Genomic DNA, 22,871 nt, shown 5'->3' on the forward strand with positions numbered 1-22,871 from the left:
TTTCCAAAGCAACAGGACCCTCGGGTGCAAACACAGAACTACTTGTTGAACATTTTGAACAAAGGGGTCAATAGCATAGTGGTAATGTTACTGGACTAGTAATCCAGAGGCCTGGGTTAATACCCCAGAGATGAGAGTTCAGATCCCACCACAGCAGCTGATGGAATTTAATTCTATTAATTAATAATATCTGGAATAAAAATCTAGCCTGAGTAATGGTGACTATGAAACTACCGGATTGTCGTAAAAGCTCATCTGGTTCACTCATGCCCTTTAGGAAAGAAAATCTGCTGTCCATACCCAGTCTGGCCTATATGTGATTCCAGACCCACAGCAATCACTCTTAAATGCCCTCTGAAATGGCCTAGCAAGTCACTCATTTGTATCAAATCGCTACAGAAAAGTTAAAGAAGAATAAAATCGGATGGACCACCCAGCATCGACCAAGGCACCAGGAATGGCAAAGGCCCAGTTGACCCTGCAAAGTCCTCCTGACTAACATCTGGGGACTTAAGTCAAAATTGGTAGAGCTGTCCCACAAACTAGTCAAGCAACAGCCTGACATAGTCATACTCACGGAATCATACCTTACAGCCAATGTCTCAGACTCCTCCACTACCACCTCTGGGTATTCCCTGTACTGTGGCAGTACAGTGGTATATAGTCGGGAGAGAGTGGCCCTGGGAGTCCTCAACATTGACTCTGACCCCACCAAGTCTCATGAGATCAGGTCAAACATGGGCAAGGAAACCTCCTGCTGATTCCAAGCTACTGCCCTCCCTCAGCTGATGAATCAGTGCTCCTCCATGTTGACCACCAGTTGGAAAAAGCACTGAGTAGCAAGAGCGCAGACTGTATTCTGGATAGGGGATTTCAATGTCCATCATCAAGTGTGGCTCGGTAGCAGCACTACTGACCAAGTGGGCCATGTCCTAAAGGGCATAACTGCCAGACTGGGCCTGCAGCAGGTGGCAAGAGTATCAACAAAAGAGAAAAATCTACTTGACCTCGTACTCACCAATCTACCTGTCGCAGATGCATCTGTCCATGACAGTATTGGTAAAAGTGACCACTGTGCAATCCTTGTGGAAATGAAGTCCTGACTTCACACCGAGGATACCCTCCATCGTGTGGTGTGCCACCATCACTGTGCTAGATGGGATAGATTTAGAACAGATCTAGCAGCTAAAAATTGGCACCCATGAGATACTGTGGGCAATCAGCGGCAGCAGAATTGTATTCAACCACAATCTGTAACCTCATATTTTAGCATATTCCTCAGTCCACCCTTATCAAGCCAAGGGATCAACCCTGGTTCAATCAGGAATACTGGAGAGCATGCCAGGAGCAGCATGAGGCATACCTAAAAATGCGGTGCCAACCTGTTGAAGCGACAACACAGGACTACATGCATTCTAAACAGCTGAAGCAGCATGCGATAGAGCAAAGTGATCCCACAACCAATGGATCAGATCAAAGTTTTGCAGTTGTGCAACATCCAGTTCTGAATGGTGATGGGCAATTAAACAACTAACCAGAGGAGGAGGCTCCACAAACATCCCCATCCTTATCCTCAATGATCGAGGAGCCCAGCACATCAGTGCAAAGGCAAGGCCGAAGCATATGCAACCATCTTCAGCCAGAGGTGCTGAGTGGATGATCCATTTCAGCTTTCTCCTGAGGTACCCGGCATCACAGATGGCAGTCTTTAGCCAGTTCTATTTGCTCCACGTGCACTGGTTACAACGAAGGCTCTGAGCCCTGGAAACATCCCGGCTGCAGTACTGATGACTTATGCTTGAAAGCTAGCTGCGCCCTTAGCCAAGCTGTTCCAGTATAGCCACAACGTTGGCATCTACCCAACAATGTGGAAAATTGCCCAGGTATGTCCTGTCACAAAAAGCAGGACAAATCCAATCTGGCCAATTACAGCCCCATCAGTCTACTCTCAATCAGCAGCAAAGTGATAAAGGTGGCATTGACAGTGCTATCAAGTGGCACTCTCTCAGCAATAACTGCTAATTGCTATGACTGAGTGACTGTCATGTGACAAGCCCCTCCCATCTGTGGTTTTAAGCTGGCGTTTTATCTGCAGCAAAGGAGAAACAACTGGACTCTGACATGAGCAGACCCTAAGTGGAGGTTCCCTTCTCCCCACCTCCTCCCCTTCTCTCTCTCTCTCTCTCTCTCTCGCTCTCGCTCACTCGCTGTCGCTTGCATCAATCAGAAAAATCAGTGGTCCTCTTACTGACCGTTGGGGAAACCACTGTCCACCATTCTCCAGTCTGATGAGCAACCATTTACCAAAACTCGCTGTTTTCTTTCCTTAAGCCAATTTTTTTTATGCAAGATGACACTAACCCTCCAATTCCATGAGCCTCAATTTTGTTAGCCAGCCTTTTATGTGGGGTGAAAACAGAAAGTGCTGGAAATGCTCAGCAGATCTGGCAGCATTTGTGGAGAAAGGTCACTGACCTGAAACATCAACTCTGCTTCTCTCTCCACAGATGCTGCCTGACCTGCTGAATATTTCCAGCACTCTGTTTTTATTTCAGATTTCCAGCATCTGCAGTATTTTATTTTTATGTGGGGTACTTTGTAAAACACTTTCTTAAAATCCATATAGACAACATCCACTGCATTTCCTTCATCACCTGAAACGTTGCAGACCTGAAACGTTAACTCTATTTCTCTCTCCACAGATGCTGCCAGATCTGCTGAGTATTTCCAGCCCTTCCTGTTTTTATTTCAGATTTCCAGCATTGCAGTATTTTGCTTTTATTACCCTTCTTCAAACTCCGCTGTTAACTTGATCAAAAAATTCAATTATATTAGTCAAGCACGATCTGTCGATGTGCCTTTTACAAATACATGCTGGTTGTCCTTAATCAACTCAACCTCTCAGAGTGCCTGTTAATTTTGTTTCCATGATTATTGTTTCTAAAACCTTTCTTACCACTGATGTTAAACTGCCTGACTGATAGTTACTCAGAATGTCCTTACACCATTTCTTGAGTTAGGATGTCACATTTGCCACTTTCTAATCCTCTGACACCTCCCCTGTATCGAGGGAAGATTGGAAGATTATGGCAAGCCTTTCCACTATCTCTACCCCCAATTCCTTTAGCAACCTGGGATGCAAGCAGTTGAACCAGGCGACTTACCCAGTGTAAGCCTTCCAGTACATGCTGCCGATCAATTTTCATCCCGTCCGTTACCTCTGCCATCTCCATTTCTACCGATATTTTGTCATCCTCTTCCTTAGTAAGCACAGATACAAAGTATTCAGAAGCTTGACATGTGACACTTTCCAAATTGGGGCAGAGATGTTCACCTACTTGCAATCCATTGTTGCGTTGTAAATTAAAATTTTCTAACAAATACCTGATAGTTTTACCCTGTTGCAAAGAATTTGTAGGAGAATTTCTTTTCATAGAATTGTTACAGTGCAGAAGGAGGCCTTTCGGCCCATCATGTCTGCACCGGCTCTCCAAAAGAGCAATTCACTCAGTGCCATTCCCCCGCCTTCTCCCCGTAACCCTGCACATTCTTCCTTTTCATATAACCGTCTAATTCCCTTTTGAATGTTTCAATTGAACCTGCCTCCACCACACTGTAAGGTGGTGCATCCCAGAGCTTAACCATTTGCTGCGTGAAAAAGTTTTTCCTCATGTTGCTTTTGCTTCTCTTGCCCATTACTTTAAACTTGTGCCCTAAGTCCATTACTTTAAGTCTGTTTGCCTGTGCTTTCATTCTTCTTGTAGTCTGTTTACCTTGCCATGGTATTGAGATGGATCTTCTGGATTTCAGAATATCTCCACCACTCTGTGGCAACTCATCCCTTTTTCTCTCTGTTGACTTTGATAGGAATATTTTGAGGAAAATGGTGTTCACACAACTATTTCTGGTTCATTTTAATTTGTTCTATTCCTGATAACCTGTAAGTATTTTTTCTTAAAAGTTCTTTTGTTCTTTTCCTAGGTTGAAGCAATTCTTGTCAACATTTTTGGTGGAATAGTCAACTGTGCAATAATAGCACATGGCATAATAAAGGCATGTCGAGAACTTAAACTGAAAGTACCACTGGTTGTGAGACTCGAAGGTAAGTAATGAGAAAAGAAAGACCTGCATTTAGCACCTTTCACAACCATTGGACATCCCAAAGCACTTTACAGCCAATGAAGTGTTTTTAAAGTGTAGCCACTGTTGTAATTTAGGGAGCGCGGTAGCCAATTTGCACACAGCCAAGCTCCCACAAACTGCCGTGATAATGATTAGATAATCTGTTTTTGTAATGTTGATGAAAAGATAAATATTGGCCAGGACATCAGGGATAACTCTCATGCTCTTCTTTGAAATAGTGCCATTGGAACTTTTACATCCACCTCAGAGGACAGCTGAGGCCTTGGTTTAACGTTTCATCCGAAAGATGGGACCTCCAACAGTGCAGCGCCCCTTCAGTACTGCACTGGAGTGTCAGCCTTGATTTTTATGCTCAAGTCCTGGAGTAAGACTTGAACCCACAACCTCAAACAGTTCTCTGATTTACTAAAAGAAAATGTAGTCATTACGTAAATGTTTTCTTACCGCAGCTATATTCTCAGATTTGCCTCTTTTACGCTACGTCAAAAATATTAATATGATAATACAAAAAAGTACCAGCTTGAGTTGATACTTTTTTGTTAGCAGTACATAAAATTTACATTTTGTAGTTTTGAACAAATTTACATGAATAGAGAAGTTGAGTTGTAACATTTGTAATCGGTTTCTTGTGACGAGCTACTTCTAAACTGAGTACATTCCTACAATTCAGATTGTAGAGCTAATCTTATAAATGCATGTTCCTGGTAGTGAATACGATTTTGTAAAGTTGGCCATTAAGCCTCCAAAGGTTTCTTCTTTTAGTAATGAGAACAACATGTTTGGACTCTCTTGAACTGTTGAGACAAAAATGGATAGGTTCCTGAGGAGACAGAGAATAGAAATATATAATGACACCAGGAGGACAGGAGGGAGATTAACATTGAGTCTTAAAAATGAATCTAAATCGTGGAGAGAGATAGATGGATTGAATAGCCTTACATTCTTTTTGTGATTGTTATTTTCAAAATTCATTTTTGGGTGAGTTTCTTTTCTTTTGGATTTAACTATTTTGTATTCTCGTTCTCATTTAGTGCAATTAGCTATGCAAGAGGGAAGTAACTTAATTTGAGAAGTATGGACTCAAGTTATTGAACAGTACATAATTGTTCTTTTATCATCAATTCCTTCCTTCCTCTTCTGTAACCTGTTTACTGGAGTATGATTCCACAGGTGGCAGTTACCCTGCAATACGTTGCCCAAGTAGTCCTATTGATCACAAAATCTCAAAATAATTACAGATGAGGAAGACCATTCAGCCATCTTAATTCATCTATCCAAAAATGTCCTAAAGTTTCCCCGAAGTATCTAAAATGGTTCCATAGTTTTTACTGACACTCCTGTATCAGGGAGTCCATCCATGTACTAATCAAAATGTGTGAAGAAAAAATACTTTTTAAAATTAATTTGAACCTGTGCCCCCTTGTCCTATTCTCACGGTTTAGTTTCATTTAATTGTTGCAATTTATTGTTTACTTTTACACAAGCATCTCTCAGACATTTTTTCAAAACTTAAAAGCCTAAACTTCTGCAGTTTTCCTTCATAATCCAGACCTTTGACACCATGTATCAACTTTGTGATTCCTCTCTGCACTGCTCCCAGCTTTTGATTACCTCAGTAACCTAACCAAGACACAACACTCAAGGTGTGGTCTGACCAGAGTACTGTACAGTTTGATCCATGATTTTCTATTGTTTAGGCTATTTAGTTCAACATTCTGTTTGCTTTGTTGATTGCAGTTCTGCATTGACTGGACATGTTACATTGAGTCCATTAAGATCCCTAGGTCTCTTTAAAATCATGTTTAGCTATTTCAGCACCCTTCATAAAATACATGTGTTAGTCATTTACCTTACATCTACACAGGATGTTGAGCTTAACTAAATAGCCTTTCATGTAGAACTTTTATCAGGTGCCTCTTAGTTTACATAACCACCTCAGCTCATCTGCTGCTGAAACTCTCATTCGTGCCTTTGCTACCTCTAGACTTGACTATTCCAACATGCTCCTGGCTGGCGTCCCAAATTCTATCCTCCATAAACTTGAGATTGTCCAAAAACTCTGCTGCCTTTGTCCTTACTCATACCATGTCCTGTTCATCTATCACCGCTTGTGCTTGCTAACCTGCATTGATTCTCTTTCCTCCTTGCCTCCTTTAAGACGCTCATTAAATCCTGCCTCTTTAACCAAGCTTTTATGGGGCTTAGTTTCAAATGTTGCTTTATAATGCTCCTGTGAAGGACATTTTATTACATCAAAGGCAGTATGCAAATACAAGTTGTAAATATGGCAGTAAATTTGCTCACAGCAGTGTTCCACAAACAGCAACGTGATGATGATCAAATCATTTTTTTTTGGTGACGTTGATGGTTAAATATTGGCTGGGACACCAGAGAGAATTTCCCTGCTCTTCAAAGTAGTGCCATAGGATCTTTTTTTAGTTCTTTTTTGGGTTGTGGGATATGGGTGTTGCTAGCTGGGCCAGTATTTTACATCAACCTAAGAGGGCAGAAGGGCCCTCAGATTAATATCTCAACAGAATGATGGCACCTCCGACAGTACAGCATACTCTTGGTACTGCACTGAAGTGTCAGGTCAGATTATGTACTCAGGTCTCTGGAGTGGGACTGGAACCCACAATTTGCTGCCTCAGAGGTGGGAGTGTTGCCACTGAGACTGACACCTAATCAGTTGCAGAAGCCCCTTCATCGTTTTCCCCTTCCTAACCCAGGAATGATGTAACTAATTGAATGGCACAGCTACTCACCAGATGAAGTCACTGGGCATTGCTTCTAGCAGCACTGTGCAAATATACCTCCATTGTAGAAATGCAGGAGGTGTCACTAGCCACACAGTGTCAGCTGACTGCAGTGGACATGCAGTAGCATCCCCCACATGCACCCGAAGAGCTTGAAAGGGCATGATCATAAGGTCACAGATATCAACGTGCTGATGCAACACATGGATACTAAAATTGGCCAATAAATGTGCAGGAAACGCCTTCCTTATTCACTCATGAACAACAAGCGTTAGCAAGCAAAATAGATAGCCTTGGGCTATTTAAAGGGCCACTCAACAAGTTAAAGCTGAGGTACTTGCTTGTTCTCGAGCAGTGTTGCACTTAGTAATTGCTGGAGGAGTTTGATGGTCTCTGATGGCCACAGAAACGCCGAGAGAATTACATCGCCTTGCCTGCATATGGAGGCAATAGTTGCAGTGCCACTTGCTCTGCAGTAAGAGCAGGATAGGCAGAGAGGGGAACCTCTGCAAGGAGGAAGGAGGAGGGCTTTCCTTAGAAGGCCCTGAGAGGGTATTCTAAGAGGAGCACCAGTCCTATGTGGGATGAGTCCGAGCAGTGCCTCAGGAGGCACCTCCTTCATGAAGACCAGGAGCCTCAGGCCAATGCAAAGACAGCCCTCCCAGTGCCTGTGAAGATCACCCTTTCATTCTTCACAATCAGTTCCTTCCAGGCAGGAGCTGGTGACATTAGCAAAGTGTCACAATTTGTCATCCATAGAAGTATCCAAGAGGAGACAGAGGCACTCGACATGAAGAGAGGGGATTTCATCCTCTTATCCCTGAGGAGAGATGACTAGGATGAGAGGGCATGAGGGTTTGCCAAGATATTGGGTTTCCTGATGGTACAGGGCGCCATCGATTGCACACACTTAACTCTGTGGGACCCCATGTCAAAGGGCAGTGATACTGCAACTGAAAGTGCCTCCATTTTTTAATATTTTTTGAGGACTCGTGTTTTAGAATTGTGGAGATGGATTCATTGGAGGACTGAAGTGATTCCATAGATGCGAGACTTTTTTTAAAGGGTCAATGGAAGGACTCTCTTTAAAAACAACATTTACTGGATGTCACATGCCTTCAGCTAAGTAAACAACAGGTACCTTCTGACTATGTTTCCAAGAGAAGTGATATATCAAGATTTATGGTGCTCAAAAGTGGGTTTCATTTTTGAATACTGTTTTATGTTATTTGGGTTTGTAGCCTGCTGGAAGAAACACCCAAATCATCATTTCTCCACCTCTCTGAGAAACCCTGGAAAAGATCCAGTGTGTGATAGCTGTAATGCCTGATGCTGCATTTCTCCTGAGAAGCCTTTGGAAGACTTCCTCTCGACATCTCCTGAACGAACTGCTTCTGAAAAGATCCCAGTGACTCGTCTGTGTATCCGGATGCCAAACTGTATGCCCTCTGGAACATAACATATCTTATCCTTTTTCTTCAAGAATTAACAAGTGCTTTGGCCAAAGCATCTTTATTTTTTCTTTAACTGGTGTGTGTGTGTGTGCCACTTGTGTGCTTTGAAGCTGTGTGTAGCGAGATGTAGTGTAAGGATGTTGGGGGGTGAGTCTTGAGTGTCAAGGTGTGGTTGCAAGAGGTAGTTAACTCACCTTGGCCACCCAAGGGGTGCTGTGCTCTGGCCTTTCACTACCCTTACCACCTGCTCCTACTCCCTCCTCAGGATCACTCTGGTGAGCTTCTTGCCCCTGCTGGAAACATGGCCTCCTTTCTAACTTCAGCCCCTTGCTAGAAAGCATCCAGGAAGCTGTCACTAGAACTGGGAGCCCTTCTCCTTCCTTTGATGTAACATGGCTTCTCTGTCTGTGGCCAAAAGCAATTATTTAGCAGCCTGCAGTGCATTGCTGCAACTTCTGTTTTATAGGGAATATGCATTAAAAAGGGGAAGGCTGCCTGAAGCAAGTTTTTTTTTTCTAAAGAACGCTACCCCTGGAATATACAGAGGCTATCTGCACTGAAATGAAGAATGGGGCTGCACCTTTCTACGCCACAATCATGGAAATAAGATGGGTGGACAAATTCTATGTCTTACCCACCCCACTTCCAACAGGCGCAGGCATGTGCGAACTGGGCTCCTAATCCTAAAAACCAGGGCACATTCGCACCAACTATATCCATTTGAGGAAGGTAAACATTTGCTTTTAATGAGAAACTTAAAAATGTGCCAATTAAAGGCCGTCTACCCTACCCGAACCCAACGGGAACCGACGACGTGTTGGGGTCGGGTCGGGTTGCCCTTCCGGGTCCGGCATTTGGGTTCGGGCCGGGTTGGACACGCTTTATCACAACCTCAGGTAACTGGCTCCACTGTTAATGTAATTTTTGGACTAGAAAGGTGGTTTTGTTAAAGTTATTTTAAGCTTGTGCAGATCAGCAACAAAGTGAAAAACGGAAGATAGGTTAACTGATGGTCGGGTCGGGCGTGGGAAAAAATTGGAAGGACTCAGGCCGGGTTGGGCTCAGGGTTGGATATGGTTTTGCCGGGCTCAGGTCGGGTTTCATTTTCAGACCTGAGGTGGCCTTTAGTGCTAATAGTGAAAGAAATGTCTTAAAAGAGAGTGTAAAGATACACATTACATTTGCATCTCCTGCCTGTATTCCCACTCCAGGTCCTGCTCACCCATGACTCCTACCCTTGATGTCTTGCATTGGCTACATGTCCCCCAAAATCCCCAACTTAAAATTTGTATACTTATGTTTAAATTCCTTTGTGGCCTTGTCCTTACTTATCTCTGTAACCTCACTGTCTAGCGTATTGATTGGTTTGCAATATTTTCAATAGCCTGCATGTATACTGGGGCTAGATTTACAAATGGCCACGGAGGGGGGAACCAGAGGTGGCCGGGCAGAAAAATTGCCATGGGAGAGTGGCATGCAGGTTTGCCAGCATCTTTTTGCCTCTGGGCCATTTTCAAGGAGGCCAGGTCGGAGGTGCAACCACTGCCCACCCACAATGATGGGTAGTCAATTTAAATAAGGGGCATATTAAGGTCCCTCTTCCGCGCCAGCTGGAATTTTCCAGTTGGCAGGCAGGCCCTCGCAGTGGCCAAAATATGGACAGTGAAAGGAGGTGCCTCCTGGTGGCAGACTGGGGAGCCAATGCTCCACCACAGCTCCCGGTACAAAAAGATGGCTACAGCTGCAACCACAGGCCACCCACAATGGCAGCTGACCCCAAATCAAAAATTCTGTCCTTGGTCTTTATTAGGGTATTTCTTGAGCATTATATCCAAGAGTTCATCCATAACTATGCCTGCCAAAATTCCTAATTTCTTAACCACTGTCCTACCCCATTTCCAATCTTCTAAGAATCTCACTCCAGAACTACGTACATTTCAACTGAGTACCTCAGAAAAATAAAATTCTAACTGGTGACAATCACAAGTACTATTTTGCCTGAGAACTGCACTCCTGCCAACATCTGTTCTCTCTCCTTCTAAAACAGTGCCCTGATCCAATGTTGAAAAGGACCATCTTTCTCCCAGAATTGTTCAGTTTTGGGGACCTGGAGAGTCGATCCTATTTTGCTGTTGTGTGCAGCTCAGTACTAGCATGGTGTTTATGGAGCAATCTGTTGACAGAAGCTCAAGCATTACTATTGAGCTTCTTACAAATTGGTCTCCAAGTTAACTCAAATTGGAGCAGCCAAAATTGCAAGCCCTACACAGTTGCTGCTGCTTCCTCTTCTTCCTGCTCCTCATAGAGTTATACGGCACAGAAACAGGCTCTTTGGCCCATCGCATCTGGGCTGGCCATCCAGCACCCTACTATTCTAATCCCATATTCCTGCACTTGGCCCGTAGCCTTGTATGCTATGTCATTTCAAGTGCTCATCTAAATACTTCTTACATGTTGTGAGGGTTCCTGCCTCCACCACCTCTGCAGGCAGTGTGTTCCAAATTCCAACCACCCGCAGGGTGAAAAAAGTTTTCCTCAAATCCCCCCTAAACCTCCTACCCCTTACCCTAAATCTACACCCCTGGTTCTTGACCCCTCCACTTAGGGAAAAAGTTTCTTCCTATCTAACCTATCAATGCCCCTCATAATCTTGTATACCTCAATCATGTCCCCCCTCAGCCTTCTCTGCTCCAAGGAAAACAACCCTAGCCTTTTCAGTCTCTTTTCATGGCTGAAATGCTCCAGCCCAGGCAACATCCTGGTGAATCTCCTCTCCAGCGCAATCACATCCTTTTTATAGTGTGACGACCAGAACTGTACACAGTACTCCAGCTGTGGCCTAAATAGCGTTTTATACAGCTCCATCATAACCTCCCTGCTCTTATATTCTATGCCTCGGCTAATAAAGGCAAGCATCCCATATGCTTTCCTAACCGCCTTATCTATCTGTGCTGCTGCCTTCAGTGATCTATGGACCAAGGTCCCTCTGACTTTCTGTACTTCCTAGGGTCCGACCATCCATTGTATATTCCCTTGCCTTGTTAGTCCTCCCAAAATGTATTACCTCACACTGTTCAGGATTTAATTCCATTTGCCACTGCTCCGCCCATTTTACCAGCCCATCTATATTTCCCTGTCATCTAAGGATTTCCACCTCCTGCTTACCCTTTCCAACTCCATTTACTAACTTCACAGGCAGATACAGACCTACCAATTCAAGCCAGCATGCCCATGAGTTTCTTTCTTTCTACTTTTGTTTGAATCATTGTTCTTTTTTAAAAAACAAAATGCTTTTACAAGCAGAAAGATGAAAGGAGCTATTGCACATTTTGCTTTTCTCTCCCTGCCACCCCTCCCCCCATCTTATATTCTTCAGTACACATTTTCTAAACCTCACCCCTTTTAAAGGCCGGCTTATGACTAAGCGTTATGGATCCCTAAGAATTTTGAAGTACTTACTTGCTTGTTTTAAGTAAAAAGGCAAACTGCATGACTAGTAAATAAGTGCCTTTAGAGAATTTAGATAATAATACATGTTGATGCAATATTCCCAAGGCTGGTAAAATGCAGATATCTAGAAACATCAAAATTAAAGTTGCTCAGACTGATTACATAAATGAGACAGCATATCACTATATCGTGAAATCATCTAAATTGAACTAGGAAATGATATTTACTCTTAATTCTCTTGACAACAAAGTGATTTTACAGCACTTGTAAATAAGGTAATTAGACAACCTCAACTTTATGTTGGAATCTGATGTCAGCTTGCATAGCAAAGTTGCTCAGAGGAATAAAAATAGAGAATTCTGGAGTCATATGGCTAGAAATTCACTTTTGTTCTGTGTATCAAGGCAAAAGCCAAATCATAGGAACAGGAGTAGGCCATTCAGCCCATCGAGCCTGCCCCGCTATTCAGTATGATCATGGCTGATCATCCACTTCAATGCCTTTTTCCCACACTATCTGCATATCCCCTTATGTCATTTGTATTTCGAAATCTGTTAATCTTTACTTTAAACTCAATGACTGAGCTTCCACAGCCCTCTGGGATAGAGAATTCCAAAGATTCACAACCCTCTGAGTAAATAAATTTTTCCTCACCTCTGTCCTCAGTGGCTTCCCCCTCATTTTAAAATTGTGTCCCCTGGTTCGAGACTCCCCAACCAGGGGAAACATTCTAGTTGCATCTACCCTGTAGTTGTGCGAGACCCCTTGGGGATGAGCGACCATAATATGATAGAATTCTTCATCAAGATGGAGAGTGACGTAGTTGATTCTGAGACAAGGGTCCTGAATCTTGATGAAGGAAACTGCAAAGGTATGAGGCGCAGGTTGGCTACGATGGATTGGGAAACATTACTTAAAGGGATGACGGTGGTTAGGTAATGGCAAACATTCAAAGAGCGCATGGATGAACTGCAACAATTGTTTATTCCTGTCTGACGCAAAAGTAAAATGGGAAAGGTAGCCAAACCATGGCTCACAAGGGAAATTAGAGATAGCATTAGATCTAAGGAAGAGGCATATAAATTTTCCAGAAAAAACAACAGACCTGAGGATTGGGAGCAGTTTAGAATTCAGCAAAGGAGGACCAAGGGATTGATTAAGAAGGGGAAAATAGAGTACGAGAGTAAGCTTGCGGGGAACATAAAAACTGACAGTAAAAGTTTCTATAGGTATGTGAAGAGAAAAAGATTGAAGACACGTGTAGGTCCCTTACAGTCAGAAACAGGGGAATTTATTATGGAGAACAAAGAAATGGCTGACCAACTAAATGCATACTTTGGTTCTGATTTCAAAAAGGAGGACACAAATAGCATACCAGAAATATTGGGGAACACAGGGTTTAATTAGAGGGAGGAACTGAAGGAAAGTAGAGAAATGGTGTTGGGGAAATTAATGGGATTGAAGGCCGATAAATCCCCAGGGCCTGGTAATCTACATTCCAGAGTACTTAAGGAAGTGGCCCTAGAAATAGTGGATGCATTGGTGGTCATCTTTCAAGATTCTATAGACTCTGGAACAGTTCCTACAGATTGGAGGGTAGCTAATGTAACCCCACTATTTAAAAAGGGAGGGGAGAGAGAAAAAGGGAATTATAGACCAGTCGGCCTGACATCGCAAGTGGGGAAAATTCTAGAGTCTATTATCAAAGATTTTATAGCAGAGCATTTGGAGAACAGTGGTAGAATCGGACAGAGTCAGCATGGATTTATGAAAGGGAAACCATGCTTGACAAATCTACTAGAGTTCTTCAAGGATGTAACTAGTAGAGTTGATGAGGGGGAGCCAGTGGATGTGGTTTATTTGGACTTTCAGAAGGCATTTGAAAAAGTCCCACATAAGAGGTTAGTGTGTAAAATTAAAGTGCATGGGATTGGGCGCAGTGTATTGCGATGGATAGAAGATTGGTTGGCAGACAGGAAACAAAGAGTAGGGATAAGCGGGTCTTTTTCTGAATGGCAGGCAGTGATTAATGGGGTACCGCAGGGATCGGTGCTAGGACCCCAGCTATTCACAATATATATTAATGATTTAGATGAGGGAACTAAATGTAATATCTCCAAATTTGCAGATGACACAAAACTGGGTGGGAGGGCGAGTTGTGAGGAGGATGCAGAGAGGCTTCAGGGTGATTTGGACAAGTTGAGTGAGTGGGCTAATGCATGGCAGATGCAGTATAATGTGCATAAATGAGGTTATCCACCTTGGTAGCAAAAACAGGAAGGCAGATTATCTGAACGGCTATAAACTGAGAGAGGGGAACATGCAACAAGACCTGGGTGTTCTCGTACACCAATCGCTGAAGGTAAGCATGCAGGTGCAACAGGCAGTAAAAAGAGCAAATGGCATGTTGGCCTTCATAGCGAGAGGATTCGAGTACAGGAGCAGGGATGTCTTGCTGCAATTATTCAGGGCCTTGGGGAGGCCACACCTGGAATATTGTGTGCAGTTTTGGTCTCCTTAACTGAGGAAGGATGTTCTTGCTATAGAGGGAGTGCGACGAAGGTTTACCAGACTGATTCCTGGGATGGCGGGTCTGACATATGAGAAGAGATTGAGTCCGTTAGGATTATCTTCACTGGAGTTCAGAAGAGTGAGGGGGGATCTCATAGAAACCTATAAAATTCTAACAGGTCTTGACAGGTTAGATGCAGGAAGGATGTTCCCGATGGTGGGGGAGTCCAGAACCAGGGATCATAGTGTCTAAGGATACGGGGTAAACCTTTCAGGACTGAGATGAGGAGAAATTTCTTCACCCAGAGAGAGTGGTGAGCCTGTGGAATTCGCTACCTCAGAAAGCAGTTGAGGCCAAAACATTGTATGTTTTCAAGAAGGAGTTAGATATAGCTCTTGGGGCGAAATGGATCAAAGAATATGGGGGGGAAAGCAAAAACAGATTACTGAGTTGGATGATCAGCCATGATCATAATGAATGGTGGAGCAGGCTCGAAGGGCCGAATGGCCTACTCCTGCTCCTATTTTCTATGTTTCTATCTCTTTAAGTATTTTGTAGATTTCAACAAGATCACCTCTCATTCTTCGAAATTCTAGAGAATACAGGCCCAGTTTCCCCAATCTCTCTCCATAAGACAGTCCCACCATCCCGGGGAACAAGTCTGGTGAACCTTCGTTGCACTTCTTCTGTGATAATATCCTTTCTAAGGTAAGGGGACCAAAACGGCACACAGTATTGCATGTGCGGTCTAACCAAGGTTCTATACAATTGAAGCAAGACTTCACTACTCCTGTGCTCAAATCCTCTTGCATTAAGGCTAACATACCATTAGCCTTCCTAATTGCTTGCTGCACCTACATGTTAGCTTTCAGTGACTTATTGACAAGGACACCAAGGTCCCTTTGTACATCTACACTTTCTAATCTCTTCCCATTTAAGAAATGCTCTGCACATCTGTTCCTCTTACCAAAGTGGATAACCTCACATTTGTCCACATTATATTCCATCTGCCACGTTCTTGCCCACTCACTAAGTCTGTCCAAATCCCCTTGAAGCCACTTTGCATCTTCCTCACAACATACACTCCCATCTAGTTTTGTGTCATCCGCGAACTTGGAAATACTACAGTTGGTCCCCACATCCAAATCATTGATATATATTTTGAACAGCTGGGGCCCAAGCACTGATCGCTATGGTACCCCACTAGTCACAGCCTGCCAATGCGACAATGGCCAGTTTATTCCTACTCTTTGCTTTCTGTCTGTTAATCAATAATAAATCAATACCCTTTCTTTTTCTACATGTTATTGAACAGGAACAGCATTATTTATTGACTATCAGATTATTTATTGTTTAATGCCTTTCCCAGCTATTGATTAGTATATGAACCCCTCTACAAAATTGCAGCTTTACAGACCTGGGTATTTTATCAAGGTGGCAAGCTCCTCTAATCTACGAGAAGACTTGACATGATAACTGAGTGGCTTTGGGATAATGCAAGATAAAGATTGTTTTACCTGTATCTAGTGTTTGTAGAAACATGTAGCTGAAGGAATTGGAGCATGTTGTATACAGTGCAGCTGGCTATATGGATCTGAACTTTTAGATTGGTTTTGAAAATGTTTTTGTTTAATGTCGGCTGGACTGAAATAATTTAAATTTGTTTTTAGGGCAAAAACTAAATGCATAACTATTCTGCTGTTATCTGACCTCTGAAACGTGGCTCATTGGCTTGTTAACTACCTTACGAAATTCCAAATCAGCTTCATTCCAATTTCAAGTGATTCCATTCATTTGGTGGAGGAAGATGTGTTACATTCTACCTCACATTTCTGTGTGCAGTGCTGCCCAAGTCAACTCTCAGCCCCTATATGTTTTGTACCTTTAAGTAGAATAGAATAAGAACAATTTAAAGTTTATTTTGTTGATCTCTGATGTCTGTTAGTTTAGATTTGCTTGGATCTAATATTCACTACCAGAGTATTTGACTGATGTAAGTGAGACAGAAATGCCTCCAAATTAACAGGAACAAAACCAAAACCACCCTATTCAGCTCCCATCATCAATGTAGCTTTGCCCTTTATAGTATACTGCTCCCTGGCTGCTGACTAATTCTGAACCTGGTGGTGTGCAGCCTAGATATCCTGTTTGACCACGGTTAAGCTTCAAACCCCATAGCTTGCCAGCCGTCAATACTGTGGCATGCAGTCTCCCACCTGCCAAGAATAAAGCATATTAATTTTGTCATATGAACATTGATTTTAAACTGTTGCTGGGAAGAAGAAAAGGTCTGTTACAACGGCTGCCAGACACTTATTTGAAAAACATTTGCATACTAACAGACCGTACTTGTGGAGACAAAGGACCATTCCCTGACACATTCAACCCACAATGGATTTTGATCACCAGATATTGAAGGTGTAAGGAAGAGCATTCCAGAGACTACTAAGGTGATACAATCCACAAAAGCCAGGACTGGTTAAGCCAGCTGGTCACATGACTAACTGGCTGGTCCAGGGTTTTTTGAACTAGCCACAGAGTTTTTGAACTCAGCAAGACTGTCTGCTGCTGGAGTGAGAAGACTTCTCCTGTCTGCTCCCATCTCTTTCTCAAAAGCCTCTGGACCCACTGAGGGCATATGAACTACAAGAGAGAACAGTCTCCTACATCGAACAAGGTTTAAGAAGAATACTGGGCCCCAACGCAAAGCAAGACCGACCTACAATCAAGGACTTTACAGCGAGCTCGATAAACAGTAACCAAAACCATCTTCAGATATTGCCTCAAACTTTTCCACTATATTTCTTCTGCCCTTTTCTGTCTATCTTCATATGTGTATCACCTATGTATGCTAGCGTGGGCATGTCGCATATTGGTAGGCATAAACTGAAATAGAGTTCATGTTTAATAAAGTTCAACCTTTTTTCTTGAAACCTAAGAAAACCTGTTTGGCTAGTTTCTTTGCCTTATAATTGGAAGTTAGTGAACAAGGATTCACTCGGGGAGCTAAAACAACGATGTGTTCAAAATTAAACCCTGTTACAGTAAGACCAGGCGAAGGCTGAGAGGGAACCCTAGACCCTATTCTCACCTGGTCGTAGCAATAGCTTTGTCCCACTTCTAACCTCACAAATACTGCTGCTAAAATCCTTATCTATGTTCCTTATTTCGCTTCCAGGCTTGGATTGTCCTATGCCTTCTGAACACCACCCAATTAAATTCCAGCTTGTCCAAAATTTCCAATTCTTACATATTGTCTACATTAGGTCCTGCTTATCCACCACACCTCTTCTTGCCAGCCTCCAGAGCCTCTCTGCCCTTCAACTCATTGAATTCGAAGTCCTATTCTCAGTTACAAATGGTCACATCCCACCCTACTTGCACAACCTCATTCAACCTACATCCCAGTCTACATCCTTTAATCTTCTGATTGTACGTTCTTCTGTACTGCTTCCCCCACCCCTTCTCCGCCACTCCTCCCATGCACTCAATGGAAAGTAATGGGGTGGGGTGGGGTGTGAAACAGACTGCTGATCTTATCCTGTCAGTTCTCTGCCCGGTGTGTTACATTACCCCTACAGAAACAAATGATCACTAACAGTATGTCTATTTCAATTATTAATTTCAACACAGCAATGCATGTAACCAGGATGTACCAGGCACCTGCATTTTTACATGCAAATTTCCAAGAGTTGTCCCATTAACCAGCATCACCCCATCTTAGAAAAGATTTGTGCTGAACAAAAATTCATTACTGCAGCACAAGAGCCTTTTGGATGATTCAGAGGAATCCCTGACAAATGTTTTTTTCTTTTTAAATGTGAAAATACTTCAGCATTTAATCCCATGAGTTGTCTTGTAGGTATGAGCAAGCAAGCTAGTGTTTTCTCCTGGGCCTGCCTCTTGTTTGAACTGAGAACACTTTTAAACCTTAAGCATTTATGGAAAGCAGGTAATAAATACGTGCGGCATTTTAGCAGCCAAGTATCCAAAACAAATATAATTGACAAGAGCAATGCCCCATCTAAACATTCAAACTGCATCTTATTTTGAAGAGAGAGCCAGAACTGAACATTGGGGAACTTATAGCTTTTTTTATTTGTACATAGGATGTGGGCATTGCTGGCTCGGCCAGCATTTATTGCCCATCCCTAATTGCTCTTGAGAAGATGATGGTGAGCCACCTTCTTGAACCACTGCAGTCCTTGGGGTGTAGATACACCCACAGTGCTGTTAGGAAGGGAGTTCCAGGATTTTGACCCAACGACAGTGAAGGAACAACGATATAGTTCCACATCAGAATGGTGTGTGGCTTGGAGGGGAACTTGCATGTGGTGGCGTTCCCATGCAACTGCTGCCCTTGGCCTTCTTGGTGGTAGAGGTCATGGGTTTGGAAGATGCTGCCGAAGGAGCCTTGGTGAGTTGCTGCAGTACATCTTGTAGATGGTACACACTGCTGCCACTGTGTGTTGGTGGTGAAGGGAGTGAATGTTGAAGGTGGAGGATGGGGTGCCAGTCAAATGGGCTGCTTTGTCCTGGATAGTGTCAAGCTTCTTGAGTGTTGTTGGAGCTGCATTCATCCAGGCGAGTGGAGAGTATTCCATCACACTCCTGACTTGTGCCTTGTAGATAGTGGACAGGCTTTGGGGAGACAGGAGGCGAGTTGCTCGCTGCAGAATTCCCAGCCCCTGACCTGCTCTTGTAGCCACAGTATTTATGTGTCTGGTCCAGTTTAATTTCTGGTCAATGGTAACCCCCAGGATGTTGATAGCGGGGGATTCAGCAATGGTAATGCCATTGAACTTCAAGGGGAGATGGTTAGATTCTCTCTTGTTTAAGATGGTCATTGCCTGGCACTTGTGTGGCGCGAATGTTACTTGCCACTTATCAGCCCAAGCCTGATTGTTGTCCAGGTCTCGCTGCATCTGGACATGGCCTGCTTCCATGCCGACCCCTTCCATCACTTTGCTGGTGATCAAGTGTAGACTGATAGGGTGATAATTGCTGGGTTGGATTTGTCCTGCTTTTTGTGTACAGGACATACTTGGGCAATTTTCCACATTGCTAGATAGATGCCAGTGTTGTAGCTGTAGTGGAGCAGCTTGGCTAGGGGTGTGGGTAATTCTGGAGCACAAGTCTTCAGTACTATTGCCAGAATGTTTTCAGGGCCCATAGCCTTTGCAGTATCCAGTGCCTTCAGCCATTTCTTGATATCATGTGGAGTGAATTTGATTGGTTGAAGACTGGCATCTGTGATGCTAGGGACCTCAGGAGGAAGCTGAGATGGATCATCCACTCGGCACTTCTGGCTGAAGATGGATGCAAATGCTTCAGCCTTGTCTTTTGCACTGATGTGCTGGGCTCCCCCATCGTTGAGGTTGGGGATATTTGTGGAGTCTCTTCCTCCTGTTGTTTAATTGTTCACCATCATTTACGACTGCATATGGCAGGACTGCAGTGCTTAGCTCTGATCCATTGGTTATGGGATCGCTTAGCCTTGTCTAGCTGGCTCCTGACTGAAATCATGCAGGCTGCTAATGATCTGGTTATAAGACATTTAGACTGATTCTAGCCAGGTTGAAGCATCAGAAGCACCTTTTACTACTGCTGGTCTCAAATTACAACAGCTGTATTGAAGTCAACAGGAAACATCTAGACAGTTCAGAAATTCTATTGAGAGCAGAGGATGGGATTAAAGCTCTGAAATAAATTTCCATTAGGAAATTCAGCAGGAATCCACTGAAAGTGAGAAAATTGAAAATCCACTGATAAGACAAATGGCTGAAGAGAACTTGAAATAAATTGGAGTGAATGACAAATTAGTTGGTGTAAATGCAGATGAAGCTGGAGAATGTACAAGTTACAACAAGAAAAAAAATTGGATTTATTGAAGGAGTGCACAGCCGGAACTGCATATGAAACAACAGAAATAGAGACTGTTGTGGGGGTTGCTTTAAGTTAGAATCTATGCAGAGTTAGGGAAGCAAAGGAAATGGTATAGTTTTTGTGTGTGTTATAAGACAACAAATAGAGGAGCTGAAATAGGGGGCAGACTTTTAGACTGTTTGTAGAGATAAGTGAAAACAATCAAATATTCAGTGATTTGAACGTCTTGGGATAAAGCTAATGTATGTGTTCCATAGGGAAGGGACTTCTTAGAATGCACCTAGTACTGCTTCTGTGATCAATATGTTTCTAATTCAACAAGGAAAGAGACTTTACTTTTGGAATTGAAGTGGGACAAATAACTAATTTTAACTGATGTGCATGTAAGAGAATGATTGGGAAATGGTGACTACGACATAGTTAGAGTCAAAGTTAAAAGGGCAGGATGAAAAAGACAAAGCTCAATGGGAAAAGAGCAGGCTGGCCCAAATTAACTGGACAGAAAGTTAGCAAACATTGACTAATTAGCAGTGGGAAATCTTCATTTGTGAGAGAGAATGCAAAATGGATATATATCCTTAAAAAGCAAAAAGGGGAATACATCAAATGACAATTCCTTAGATAGATAGAGAGGTTACACAAGAGAATGCAGTAGATGTAATGTATACGGATTTTCAGCAGAGATTTGATTACACCGGCTCCAGGAGGCTTTCACAAATATTCATGTCACTAAGTATTCATGTAAATATAAGAGGAAATTTGTCAGCATGGAATAAAAGGTTAACAAAGAAAAAAAAAGTTAGGATTCAAGGGTGTTGTTCAGATTGAAGAAGGGTTGGAAATGCTTGTCCTAGGAGTCAAATACTATCGAACTTTACTGATGACACAAATATGGAGTTCAGCAAACACTGAAGCTGACTTTAAAAAAAAGAAATGGCAGAAAGCACTCATTGAAAATTGGCTGAAGGCATGCAGATGGAAGGAGAGGCCCAAAAGATTAATTCTGTGCACGTTGGACAGCATATACATAATGCCATAAAAAAGCAATAAAGATTCGGATTTTATAAACAGAGGCATAGGGTCCAATATTTTGGGGGGTGGGGGGGGGAGTACCCTAGCCAGGAGGGGGAAATCCCCAGAACATGGAGGTCTTGCTGAATTTAACAGCATGAACTCATTGTAATTTTTTAATACATTTCCTGCCCAGCAGCCATGCAGTTTAACAGGTTGGCCGACTGCTGGTGGGAAAGCCAGCAGCCAAAGGCTGCAAATGAGGATTCTTGGGGAATGGCCCTTGGCAATAGGGAAAGATCGTAAGTTGGGGTGGGGCAACAAACAGGCAATCAGGAGGAAAGGAGGCAAAGCTTGTGGGTTCAGGGTGTGACAGATCACAGTGCAGGAAATTCAGTTTCATAGGAGTCAGTAGATCAAGGGGCAGGAGGCTCAGGAGATTGTGGGTTCATGGGCAGGAGGTCCTGGATCGTGGGTTCATGGGCAGGAGGTCCTGGATCGTGGGTTCATGGGCGGGAGGTCCTGGATGGTGGGTTCATGGGCGGGAGATCCTGGATGGTGGGTTCATGGGCGGGAGGTCCTGGATGGTGGGTTCATGGGCGTGTGGTCCTGGATGGTGAGTTCATGGGCGGGAGGTCCTGGATGGTGGTTTCATGGGCGTGTGGTCCTGGATGGTGAGTTCATGGGCGGGAGGTCCTGGATGGTGGGTTCATGGGCGGGAGGTCCTGGATGGTGGGTTCATGGGCGGGAGGTCCTGGATGGTGGGTTCATGGGCGGGAGGTGCTGAATCGTGGGTTCATGGGCGGGAGGTGCTGGATCGTGGATTCATGGGCGGAAGGTGCTGGATCATGATTTCATGGCCGGGAGGTCTTGGATCGTGGGAACGGGGGCAGGAGGTGCTGGATCGTGGGACCGGGGGCGGGAGGTCCTGGATCGTGGGATGATGGCTAACATTTCAAGAACTGATGCATAGTTTACAACAAAACTACATTCCTTTAATGCACAAAACCCAGCAAGGAAAGTGTTCCAACCGTGGCTATTGAAAGAAAGATAGTGTTAGAGCAAAGAAAAAGGTGTATAAATTGCCAAAAAAATTGTAAGCCTAAGGATTGGAAGCATTTTAGAATTCTGTAAAGGAAGACCAAGAAAAAGATTAAGAAAGGGAAAATAGAATATGAGAGTAATCGAGCGAGATACATAAAAACAGGCTGTAAAAGCTTCTATAGGTATGTAGAAAGGAAGAGGTTAGCAAAAACAAATGTGGGTCCATTACAAGCAGAGTCAGGAGAATTTATAATGGGGGAACAAGAAAATTGGAGAAAAAATAAACAAATACTTTATGTCTGTCTTCAAGGGGGAACATACTAAAAACCTCTCAAATAATGGAGAATCAAGGGGCTAGTGTAAATGAGGAACTGCAGGATATTAATATTAGTAAAACAAAAAGTACTAGAGAAATTAATGGGGCTTAAAGTGGATAAATCCTCCGGACGTGATGATCTACATCCCAGAGAGTTGAAAGAGGTAGAGATAGTAGATGCATAGGTGGTCATTTTTCAAAATTCTGGAATGCTTCCTGCAGATTGGAAGGTAGCAAATGTAACCCCACTATTGAAGAAAGGAGGGAGAGAGAAAATGGGGAACATCAGTCATAGGGAA

At 43.3% G+C, this 22,871-nt stretch overlaps 1 protein-coding gene across 2 annotated transcripts in view; it reads left to right on the top strand.

The window, feature by feature from the left end:
• Positions 1-22,871, top strand: part of suclg2 (succinate-CoA ligase GDP-forming subunit beta) — a 447,524-nt gene that overhangs the window by 392,191 nt on the left and 32,462 nt on the right. The window contains exon 10 of one of the 2 annotated variants that reach the window (XM_068051563.1): positions 3,982-4,102. The exons of the other annotated variant lie outside the window; for it this stretch is intronic. Within the exon in view, the coding sequence (XP_067907664.1) occupies positions 3,982-4,102 (121 nt within the window). The remainder of the gene's footprint in view (positions 1-3,981; positions 4,103-22,871) is intronic. 2 annotated transcript variants of the gene reach the window in all.

This window comes from Heterodontus francisci, chromosome 19 (assembly GCF_036365525.1).
Source record: "Heterodontus francisci isolate sHetFra1 chromosome 19, sHetFra1.hap1, whole genome shotgun sequence".
NCBI lineage: Eukaryota > Metazoa > Chordata > Chondrichthyes > Heterodontiformes > Heterodontidae > Heterodontus > Heterodontus francisci.